The sequence below is a fragment of the Ixodes scapularis genome, unplaced genomic scaffold, assembly GCF_016920785.2.
Source record: "Ixodes scapularis isolate PalLabHiFi unplaced genomic scaffold, ASM1692078v2 PGA_scaffold5__190_contigs__length_132052651, whole genome shotgun sequence".
NCBI classification, from domain to species: Eukaryota; Metazoa; Arthropoda; class Arachnida; order Ixodida; family Ixodidae; genus Ixodes; species Ixodes scapularis.
Genome location: NW_024609880.1, coordinates 86,392,293 through 86,404,490, shown reverse-complemented (window position 1 = coordinate 86,404,490; position 12,198 = coordinate 86,392,293). Strand labels below are relative to the sequence as shown.

At 43.3% G+C, this 12,198-nt stretch overlaps 1 protein-coding gene across 1 annotated transcript; it reads right to left on the bottom strand.

Moving 5' to 3' along the window:
* Positions 1-1,228: 1,228 nt before the first annotated feature.
* Positions 1,229-10,426, bottom strand: LOC8026272. Its single transcript, XM_029989027.2, has 3 exons — positions 10,369-10,426; positions 9,175-9,335; positions 1,229-1,608 (listed from the first exon to the last, which is right to left on the bottom strand). Exons 1-3 carry the CDS (start codon positions 10,418-10,420, stop codon positions 1,285-1,287), a joined length of 537 nt encoding a protein of 178 aa, XP_029844887.2. The 5' UTR covers positions 10,421-10,426; the 3' UTR covers positions 1,229-1,284.
* Between the last annotated feature and the right edge of the window lie 1,772 nt (positions 10,427-12,198).

Here is a 12,198-nt window from a genome sequence, read left to right as displayed (position 1 = left end):
GAGGCAACCAGTTAAATGAGCTACGTTTAGGATTGTCTATCAATTCTTGGTTGAAATATGCCGGCTTCACCACAATGCTACTGGCTGCCTCAACAATAACAGATGTTTTCAGAAGATACCTTACCATGATTTTTTCTCTGTTATATATGTTCGTAGTAACTCCTTAAATGTGTTAGGAACGTTACGAAGGGCTAAAATAAACCTTTAATTTTAACAATAATGCCACATGCAATCTAAGAGCAAGGTGAGCCAGACATCATGCTGCAAGCTTTGGCGGGATAATATTCTGATGCTAACAACCGCTGGAGCACGGTGTGACATGCGAGAAGCGCAATTGAAAAATGTGCACAAGGAAATCATTCATAGGGCGGCTTAGTGTCTATCTTTTGCGATACGTGGAAGTGTAAAAATATATTTGTGGTGGTGTGGAAATTATGGTTTCCACCTATAAACGCGCGGACTATTTTTGCACACCCTTGAACTATATAAAATAGGTTGAATATATTTTACTTTGTTTATATGCTTACATAGTACAGTAATAGCTGAACTGGCACAATGAGAAAACAGCCACTGTTATGACATCAAACAACACTTCATCGAACGTAATGTATCTGCGTTAATAAAATACGCAAATATAAACGCCGATAATATTACACAACAACCCTCCCCTTCACCTGTGTTCCCGCAAAGGCCCTTACGGAAAAAGCTGTCGTTAGCCCAGGTAGTTTGCAAAGTTACATATTTGTGTTCCTTAACTTGCGAGACACCATATAGGCACTAAATTACCGTTTATGCAGTAAGTTGAAGACACGCTTTTCCGTTTCCCAATCGCCGTGTGAGAGGCAGATGCCTTTTTGAGTCGGTACAAATCCCATTCGGCATTTTTGGTTTCGCGGAAAATCACTCACGTCCTCTTTTTTTTAAGTTCAAGGGAGTCACGCTTTTTACACTTTTCCACCTTGTTCACAAATTTGATTGATGTCCACATGGATGCGTCCGCAGGCAAACGAAGTTTGCGCACCGTCGTCGGATGCTTTTGAAGCTCCCCCAAGTCAATCACAGTCAGTCTTGCCTTGGCGCGTGGCAAAAAATAATTATATTCACCTTCAGAAGACCGGCTTGCTAAATCGTAGACCTGATATACAATCATTAAATGAACAGGCGCTCAGTAATAGAGTCACATATTGTTCGTACGAGACAAATAAAAAAAAGTAAAACAAGGTCAGCATCACAGGTTTCATAGTAATTTATTATCAGTATCTCTGGAGGTGCGAGAATAGAATACTAGCCTCTGCGGTAGTCCTTTACAAACGGTTGTTCTTTTTCATAAACTGGCGTTTGCTTCTTTTGAACAGGGTTATCGTAGAGATCGGGACGTTTGGCGATTAAGTCTTTGCCGAGCCTTTCGACTTCTTCCGAGATTGCAAAAAGGTAGTTGCTGTGGTTTCCGCCCTCATCTAGAGTGTAGTATCCACGCTCCCTCATCTTCTGCTGGATGGCTTCTTGGGCTTTCTGCCCCAAAAATTTCTTGCCGATTTCCGCGCCGGCCTTGCCGATCTGCCTAACAATCTTCTTGCGAAAAAGTTTCTTGAAGAAGTACTCGACAGACTGTTTGAAAGAAGATAAAAAATGCACGTCAGCATAGCACAGTTATAGCAATATTTATATGTATTGTGGTGCCCCATTATATCCAGCAGTTTAATCATTCGGAGAACTGAAATGCACGAAAATATATTTGTTTGATATTTACACAGGCCGGGCTACAACTGTGCCTCAATCAATCGAATTATTTGTGAAAGGTTGTTTTAAGGTTTTCTTTAATTATTTGCATTAGTTGCACATTATAGAAAATAAGTTAAATCTGTTCAGACGCAATTTTGTTTGCTTGAGTACAATTTTACGTGAAATGTATTGTAAACGTTTCTGACAGACAAAACAGTATATGCTCCCGACACTTGTAAAGGATATATACTAAAGGTTAAATTATCAAGGGGGTAAGAAGCTTTTTTAAAGTCAAAATTATCTGAGCAAAATTTAGAGTACTGAACTACTTGATTGTTTTAGTTCAAGACCTTGAAGATTAGCCTGAATAATGGCTTCGAAGCTACTTCAGGAAAAATTAGTTGAAATAACGTAAAAAGGCAGTGCAAGGGAAACACCTCTACAGGTTTTGACTGACTCTTTTGAATTTATTTATATATATATATATATATATATATATACATATATACGGGCAGAAAACGCACTTTAGACGATTGTTGGAGTTTTTAAGATATATTATTCGTAAAGTTCGTCGACGTTTCGGCCTGAGACAGACCTTTTTCGAGACTGGTTGCATTTGACGAAATATTGACACACCTTGGTTGTATCACGTGGCCCATGACGTCAACGGATTATGCTCATTCTAAACACCTGGCTCCTTGAAGAGCCCCATGTAGGGAGCCTTATGTGCGCTCACTCGACACAGTTATCGCCACAAAAGCCGATTATTTGGGGCCTAGCCCGAAGGATAAGCCCCAGCGTAAACCTGTCCAGAAAGAAAAAAAAAGAAAAGAAACTGTACAAAACTAGAAAATCTCACTGAACGAAAACGGAGAGGAAACCACAAAAATACAAGCGCCAATTGTGCGAAAAAAATCAAGGTAAAAAAAAAAAATATCAGCATTTGGGACAGGACGTCATCAGCGGTCTTTTCCGTTAAAAAGAAATATTATTAGACCGACCTCTATAAAAAATGAATCGTGGATGGCCTATACCCTGTGGAATGTATACGCTCACGCTAATACAGGAAGATCGTATATGTTCACCGCGTGAATGGAAGACTTAATGCAGGGATATTTATTGATCACGGCTTTCGTGAATAAGGCACGATTCTGTTTGTTCGCGATCTCGATTGCTTTTGAAACCAGACTCTAAATATGTAACCTGGAGCTTATCGAATGAGTGTTTTGGGTCTTTAACATGTTTTGAAACTGGGAATGTGGGGTTTGATTTTGCATGCGATCTGTGATAGTTAAACCGCAATCGGAAAGGTGTCTCTGTCTGGCCCACGTACTGCGCGCCGCAAGTGCTACACTGTAAAAGGTATACAACATTATTGGTGTCGCAATTCAAGTTGAAATAAATTTTGTAGATGAAGCTGGAGTTTGTACTTTCTATGGAGTTTCTCGGGTGTTACGTGTGGGCAGACCCCACATCCCGACTGTCCGCATGGCCGACTCCCAGTGCTCTCGGTGGCAGTTATCTTGGACCTAACTAAGGAATCTTTAATGTTGCGCGGGCGTCTATACACCACACGGGAGACGGTGGTAATAATTCTTGCGAGGCGTTCACTTTGTTGTAAAATATTAAAATGTTTCCTTACAATGGCGGTGACCTGAGACTTATAGCTGAAGAGTCAGCACGAGGCTGGCCTGTCGGCTTGTTTCCGCCTGGGGAACGCTGTCACCTAATATGAGGTCGCGATCGAGGGCGCGCGCCTTACTATTTGCGTCATTTATGATTTTTTCTGGGTACTTCGTTTTTTTTTTTTAAACCTCACGGAGTTGATTAGCGTCGGAGTCAAAATCATGTTATTAGAACATACACGTTTAAAGCTGTGAGCCTGGCTGTACGGAATACTGGTTCGGCAACGTGGAGGATGACAACTGTCAAAGTGCAAATATTTCTGGCTGTCCGTGGGCTTTCTATACAGTTGAGTGACCAGAGTTGTGTCCTTAATTATTACTCTAACGTCTAAGAAATTAACGTCAATTTTCGTGGAACTGTGTGTGAAGCGAATAAAAGGGTGCGCGAAGTAAAAATCTGCGACAAACTTGAGGGGCTCATTTTCTGCTTGTAACCAGACAAAAAACACGTCATCAATATCCCTTCTGTAGAACATCGGTTGGAGCGGGCAGGATGCGAGAAAGGTTGATTCTAGGCCACCCATAAATATATTTGCAAAGTTCGGGGCTATTTTAATGCCCATTGCGGTACTTTGCCCCGAACTTTGCAAATGTATTTATGGGTGACCTAGAATCAACTTTTCTTGCATCGCGCCTGCTCCAACCGATGTTCTACAGACAGTATATTGATGACGTACTTTTCATCTGATCACACGCAGAAAACGAGCTTCTCAAGTTTATCGCAGATTTAAACTCCGCGCACCCTTTCTTTTCGCTTCACACAGTTACTCGAAAACTGACATTAATTTCTTAGAAGTTAAAGTAATAATTCAGGGCACAACTCTCGTCACTCAACTGCATCGAAAGACCACGGACAGCCAGAAATATTTGCACTTTGACGGTTGTCATCCTCGACCTTGCCGAACCAGTATTCCGTACAGCCACGCCCACAGGTTTAAAAATGTATGTTCTAATAACGATGATTTTGACTCCAACGCTAATCAACTACGCAAGGTTTAAAAAAAAAAAACGTACCCAGAAAAAAATCATAAAGGAAGCAATTAGTAAGGCGCGCGCCCTCGATCGCGACCTCTTATTGGGTGACAGCGGTCCCCAGGCGGAAACAAGCCGACAGGCCAGCCTCGTGCTGACCTTCAGCAATAAGTCTCTGAATGTCACCGCCACACTGTTAAAAAGTAAAGCTAGTAACAGCAGCAGTTACTACCTCTTTGTGACTGTTACTAGCTTTCACTAACGATTTACTACCTCAAACGCGCGACAGGCAGCAAAAAGTTAGCAAATGGAGGAGTTACTTCCTTTTTCTCACTGTTACTACCTTTTTACTAGCTATTTACTACCCCAAGCGCGCGGACAAGATGGCGGCGTCTGCTTCATACCCGATGGCAAGCGTTAGCGACGCACTAACTGTTTCGGATCGCAGGGGGAGGTATCCACACGCAATCGTAGCGTCAAATATTTTATGGGGGGGGGGGGGGGGGGGGGGGGGCATGTTTAAAGGGATACTGAAGCGAAACTTGAAATACACCTATTATGGTCAGAAATAGGTTCAATATGATCAATGATATTCATAAATCATAATCGCGCGTTTGTATTTTGAACGGATGGCTATATTTTTCACCCTGATGGGCCCGATTGGGCGCGCGCTCAAAAATCGGCCATCGGAGAGCGCGATGCGTCTTGGGATATTGGGCGCATTCGTGACGTCACTTGTGTCGGTCGGGAAATGCTACGGCGTGAATGTTGTGGTTACGAGCGTTGCCACTTGGTGGCGCGTCGACGATTTACGACCTGTGACAACGTGGCCGTTTGAGATGTGCAAGGGCTGCACGCACGCTGCACCACGGGACCGCGGCAAGTCGGCAACCACGGCAGCACTGACAAAACCAGCTCTGAGGCCGGATTCTCAAAGCGAATTCACGACGAAAAAAGTGCGTACGACAAATTTGAGAGAAAACCCGTGCTCTCGAAACGAAATTGTCGTAACCTTTGCGCAGGTTACGACAGAATCCTACGACAGCTCCGAAGCTGTCTTACGCACTTTTTACGATCAAATCAACAAGGCCGACAGCGTCGCTCAGTTACTTGGTATCGGCCACCAACGGACATTTATTTTTCTTCGTGCTCTTCTCGTGCGTCCCGACTTCAACCAGCAAGAAAAAAGGAAGGAGTACTTAAAACAGACCACGACGATCAAGAACGCAGGATCCACAAACACACGAGAAGAGCTACAACAGTCACGATTCTGCCGACCGAGCGAGCTCGGCAGAATATAGTAGGCCTAGCAGCAACATCGACTCGGCGCACCGTTGCTCCGGCGGTCCTTGGCCAAGACCGTCTGTCCATGACCGGCTGGTCTGCTGAATGGAATATGCCCGCGCGGCCTTTTTGGACCCTTACCGGATGAGTAGTTTGATCCCTGAACTAAATTTCAGAGGTCAATATTTTCCCCTTGTCATCTCGATCTCCTTGTTTTCCGAGACAGCGGTGACGAACGCTGTCGTCGAAAAGGGGCTCTCATTGATTCTATCTCCTTGTTTTGTGCGATATAGAGCTCAAATAAACGCCATACGGATTACCTTGGCAACTCGGTATGTACACTCTGTTATTAGTATGCCATTTTTATTCTGACTCGACGCTACGTCAGTGTCGAGCTATAGCAGTTAGTGGGAGCTACGCGATGTCGGTCTAACCTTTCTTTGCCGAGTGTCATGTCAGTATCGAGTTGCAATCGTAAAAGATCGGTCCAGAAGCGCTTACCGAAACGCGGTCTAACAGAGCGAATCCAGCACTTCGATCAAACGCGCGTGTCCGCTCCGAGTGTGAACAGGTATTTGGCATTTGCGTGGCTCTTGCTGACACCCTCGTAGTTCAAACATATCCTTTTTAACGTCAGCTCGCAGCTCGCGACTCGCAGCAACTAATACCGGCCGTGCCAGAAGCATGCTCGGGCCGTGTCGTGCAAAGAGCCGCAACGAGAACGAGATCACTGTGGCCAACTACGCTTTGGCTTTCTCCGCCAAGGCTTTGCGAACGCGTTCAGGCCTAGGCGAATTCTGCCGGCACGCCGTATTGCCGCAGAACGGCGCTGCTATTTTGGCACAAGTGATGTCACGAGAACTTCCCCCCATCCACCAGATGAGAATTTGAAATCGTTTAATTATGTTTAAAATTAGTTCTCCTGTGTTTTACAGCGCAATATTTATATTTCCGAGGTGGTGCCTGTCCCTAGCCCATATTTATGCAACAAGATCGGCGCTAAAATTTTGTTTCACTACCCCTTTAAGGGGTTGGAGCTGACTTTATAACAATTGCAGCTTCCATTCCAGAGTTCCAGCACGTCGTGGAAGCCAGCGCTGCAGCGAGCGCAACAGCCGCTGTTGATGCGATGGGCACGCGGCTTACTTACTTTTCCTCTCGTTTGCATTCTGTGGTGAGCGTTTTATTTAAATTTTCGTTTTAAGTGGGATGAGTATAGCCACACAGCACGTGCTAAAAACGTTTCCGAAGACAAGATAGGCCCATTCTGTTTTATTTTTTAAATTTTATTCTTGTATTTTTTTAAAACATGTTTTTTTTCATAATAGACGCTTGACAACATTTTACGGAGATTTCTCACTGTCGCCCGTCGCGTCGCTCGTTTTTTTTTTTTTTTATTTCTAGGAAACGTTGCTCATCGCCTTGGTCGCGTTTTCCCGTCACTCTCATGCAGTTTGCTTCTCCGCGCAACTGACATAGTGACTCCGCAGCGGGACGCCGTCGCTTGTCTTTCGCTCGCCGGCTGCTATGCGGAGAAGCGAAGATATGGATGCTGAGGACCGGTGTGAGAAGTTGTTTTATCGACTGTCGCATACAATTTTCGTGTTTAACTTTGTTGTCTACTAAGAGATATAAGCCTTGAATCATTTAAAAACTTTCTTGAGGAAGGATATTGATGCGAAAAGAGCACTATATTTGCAACATTACTCACTGACGTGCTAATACACGACGACAAGTGTGCGCACTCAAATGGTCAGTATAAAATATTCATGGGCAGTCACGGAAGTTAGCGATTAGAGTAAGCATGTCACCTCTGTTCGTCATATCTGTGTGATCTGTGTTGAATGCATTCTGTCAATTGAGTGCTGAAAATGTGGCTGTGCAAGATATGCATCTACTTGCATATTAGGAAGACTTGAAATAAACTATAACCGGCTTCTTTTTTGTGTACGTTTAATTAGACGATGACTAGCGCCACCTGGATTACTCATCTCCAGTTTTAATTTTTGTTGCGCGTGCCAACTGGTGGTAAGTGGCATAACCACACATCTTTTTTTCCCCCGAAAATCACGTGACTAGTTTCTTTTCCGGCCTTTTGTGGAGAGGTAGCCGAGTTACTAGCTAGAGGTAATAATGTAGAGGGGTTCTACTTTGAGGCTAGTAACAGCTAGTTACCAGCTTCTTGACCTAGTAACCGCTACTAGCTTCTCCGTTACTACCTGAGGTTAATAGATATCTAGTAACATATGTGACACGCGGTTACTAGCTCTTACCTAGTAAATACTGCTAGCTTTTTTTTAAGCGTGCATATGAAGGAAACATTTCAATATTTTACAACAAAATGAACGCCTCGCAAAAGTTACTACCACCGTCTCCCGTGTGGTGTATAGACGCTCGCGCAACATTAAGGATTCCTTAGTTTGGTCCAAGATAACTGCCACTGAGAGCACTGGGAGTCGGCCATGCGGAAAGTCGGGATGTGGGGTCTGCCCACACGTAACACCGAGAAACTCCATAAAAAGTACAAACTGCAACTTCACCTACAAAATTCATAAAAACTTGAATTGCGACACCAGTAACGTTGTATACCTTTTACAGTGCAGCACTTGCGGCACGCAGTACGTGGGCCAGACAGAGACACCTTTCCATTTGCGGTTTAATAATCACAGATTTCATGCAAAATCAAACCCCACAGTCCCCGTTTCAAAACATGTTAGCGATCCGAAACATTCATTCGATAAGCTCCAAGTTATATATTTAGAGTCTCGGTTCAAAATCAACCGAGATCACGAACAAAAAGAATCGTACCTTATTCACAAGTTCAAAGCCGGGATCAATAAACATCCCTGCATTATGTCTTCCATTCACGCGGTGAACATACACGATTCTTCTGTATTAGCTTGAGTGTACACATTCCACAGGCTATAAGCCATCCACGATTTATTTTATATAGAGGTCGTTCTAATAATATTTGTAACAGAAAAGGCAGATGATAACGTGTTTTCCCAAATGCTGTTATTTTTTTTTGCTTCGATTTTTTTCGCGCAATTGGCGCCTGCAGTTTTGTGCCTGCCTCTCCATTTTCGTTCAGTCAGATTTTTTAATGTTGGACAGTTTTTTTTTCTTTTCTTTTTCTGCACAGGCATACGCTGGGGGCTTATCCTTCGGGCTAGGCCCCAAATAATCGGTTTTTGTGGCGATAACGGTGTCGAGTCGATCGTGGGGCTCTTGAAGGAGCCAGGTTATTTAGAATTACCATAATCCCTTCACGTCATGGGCCACGTGATGTAACCAAGGTTTGTCAATATTTCGTCAAATAAAACCAGACTCGAAAAAGGTTTGTCTCAGGCCGAAACGTCAACAAACTTTATGAATAATATGTTTTAAAAGCCCAATAACCGTCTCAAGTGCGTTTTCTGCCGTATATACTTTTCGTCATCCTGCGCCACATTTTACATATATATATATATTTCTTTTTATATATAATGGAAGATGTATAGCTGGTCCTCGCCTGATCATCGCGCAAGGTCGGGTGGCGAGCCTCCTCTTTGATGGCTTCAGCAACGTTGATCAGGGTCTCTCCTAAGATCTGGGCGTCTTCGTCAGTTTTCATGAATTGCTTGTTACCATTGATGTCTGACTTCTGGTCGCCATTTTTGTCCTTGGAGAGTGCTGTAAATTTAACAATCTATATAAGTACGGCATGCATTGGCCCTCTCCTAATAATACCTTCTAGTGGATAAACACTGCACTCAATTAGTGTGCTGCTTTAAAATTCTCATCTCTCACACCTTAAAGAGACTTCTGTACAGTTTGCTGGCAGGGTTGCTTCCTCCCTGTTTAATACTTGAGAAAACGTTTTATTTAAGCATAACTGATTTTTTAATACCAAGATAATCTAGCAGTTTGTAAGAAATAACTTTTTGAGAATGAGGGAAAGTGACCCATTTGATTATATCCTGTAAACCGGAAGAGATAGTTAAAGCAGATTTTTTGTTTATTTCAGGCCGCATCGAAGATATCAGACCAGAAACTATTGGCGTAGCCGTTCCTAAATGAAGTTCATCAGGATTTTAAGTGGCTGCAACAGGATGTCACGGTGATATAAACTGAACTTTAAATCTAAAAGGTCCACTTTCTCAAACGACTAATTTTACCGCTGTACCACATTTAATAATCTCGGTGAATATATCGCACATAAAATAAAACAAGACTGATCTCAGGAGAATTTAGATGGTAGAATTTAGCGTACGTATTCTGATGCAGTAGACGATTAGCGATTTGAGGTTGCATTTTTATTGTACACTCGAAAAAAAGCCCTAGCGTCTACTTTCACGCATAATACTTGTACAGCCAATCACCGCAGCTTAGGGAGGCAGCTCAGCGAATGACGTTGCGGAAGCATATGTTTAGACCAAAAACGCAGTCTGAGTTGTGACATTAAGCAATGCTAAACGTAACGCCTGCATTGCTTGATGTCACAACTCGGACTGCGTTTTTTGGTCTAAACATGTTTCCCCATCGGCATTCGCTGAGCTGCCTCCGTAAATTGTGGTGATTGGCTCTCCGAGCGTTGTGCGGGAAAGTAGACGCACGGGCTTTTTTAGAGTGTAGCTTAGAGCTGTCGTGTATTTTCTAAATAAATATAAACTAGTAAAGATAAGAAAATACATAAACTTATGTTTTGCGAATGGCTCTGACTTACCTGAGCATGCCGCGGCGCCCACGATCAGGATGACAATAAGCACTCGCTTCATGGTTTTCTAAAGAAAAAGATCAAAATATTGCAACATCGTATAAGAAGCCGCCGCTTAAAAAACTGCAGAAATAATTTATGCTGAAAAAGTACCTTCTTTGTAGCCTTACAATGACCTTCAATGCCCCGTTGAGGGTAAACGTAAATTTGAGGGAAAGCTTCAATAGAGTTCTTGAATTTTTACATGATGATCAGGTTTCTCAAGGTATCCAAATCCAAGAGTTTTATGCCTCCCTCTCTAGAAGGTGTTTTTAAATATTTTGAAATAAATTTAATCAATGAATTCAAGCTTTACTATTTTAACGTTTTGTATTTATGAAAATACTTTTTCCTTAGTTGTAAATAATAAAGTCGTATAATTAAACTTCAATGCCCGCACGCACTTTATACCTCCTAAAATATTAGGCTTAAGATCTTGAATTATAATATTTTAAACCTTGCTTATATGCGTTCCGTCATGCAATATTTTAAATCATATAAGAAATAAATATTTTAAATTACGAAATTGCCTTTCCTAACATAAATATAACAAATTAATAATTAAACAACGTCAGTCGCTTAAAGGGGCCCTCCAACAGTATTTGAGCTTCGACTTTTTTTTGCGGTTTTTACAGGCTAGTGGTCCCGGAAACCCAGTGGACAATGAAAGAGTTTGAAAATATTAGCGCGTCATATTTTAATTTGACAACTCGGAAACACCTCCTCCGACGGTGGCGCCGCGAGGTGCCGAATGCGCGCGCATAACGGCGCTCCCTTTCACTATACGTCACATTCTCTGGGTTTCGTGACTGGCGAGAGCCGTCCCACGAATTTTGAAGCGAAATAAAGTATATCACACGTTAACCGTCATTATTTCTCTAACAAGTCATTTTTATGGAGCTTATAAAGTTGCAAAGTAAAGTTCAAAAAGGGCGAAAACAACGCCTTGTCGCTCATGCCCGCCTCCCAGCGGCGTCCGCGACGCACCATCGCGAGCAGACGACAAGTGATCCGAGCAGACAACGCGCATCGTATTTTCACTTGTGCGCCCTCGGTCCCGGTCAACTAAAAGCAGTAAGAAGAGCCAGGGAAACCCTTATTTTCGTTTAGTGCTGTGACAGACTTTTCACTGTTCGAGTGAAGTGCGGCGACGGGACCAAGCTTATATCGTGCCCGACGGGAACGCTCATCAGTTTGTACCTCCTACTCGCCGAGGTGGCTCCGGTGGCGGAGTTGCGGGAGACGAGTCTTCCACGGCTGTCGAAGCGGACAGAGGCCCGCGGACAGAGGCCCGCGGCTGTCGAAGCGGACAGAGGCCCACGCGTCGCGGCGCTTGCGTGGAGTGTCCTCGTACGGCGCGACGCCCAGATCCGCACTCAAAATCCGATAATAAGCCTGGTAAATTCATCGATGATGGCAACCCGATCCCAGAGCTACGATGGTTGCAGCTAGGCCTAATGGCCGACGAGCCGACCAGGGCCGACGGGCTATCAACCAAACTCGCGTCCAATTGGCCAACCGCTTTGCTCCAATCACTAAACTGTTTCATTTGAGGTCATGAAGCGCAATGTTTTGCTTATTTAAAGTTTGTTTTCTGCAATATTTAATTTGCTAATAACTCGCCAAATATTGCAAATTTCTGTAATATTTTTTTTCCTCGGTGTTCCTGCTTTCATGGAGCTCCGTTTCAGCGCGAACTTCAAACCGGTCAAAAATTGTTGGTGGGCCCCTTTAAGCGAAGTTAATTGGTTACTGAACTTCACATACACATATTTTAGAAAAAAAATCATTAAAAAACGC

Bases quoted from the DNA above. Each gene is read 5' to 3' on its own strand.
- LOC8026272 (XM_029989027.2), bottom strand. From the start codon at position 10,420: ATGAAGCGAGTGCTTATTGTCATCCTGATCGTGGGCGCCGCGGCATGC. The intron at 9,336-10,368 runs GTAAGTCAGAGC...TTAAATTTACAG, and splicing joins GGGCGCCGCGGCATGCTCAG to CACTCTCCAAGGACAAAAAT. The intron at 1,609-9,174 runs GCGAGGACCAGC...TCTTTCAAACAG, and splicing joins CGACCTTGCGCGATGATCAG to TCTGTCGAGTACTTCTTCAA.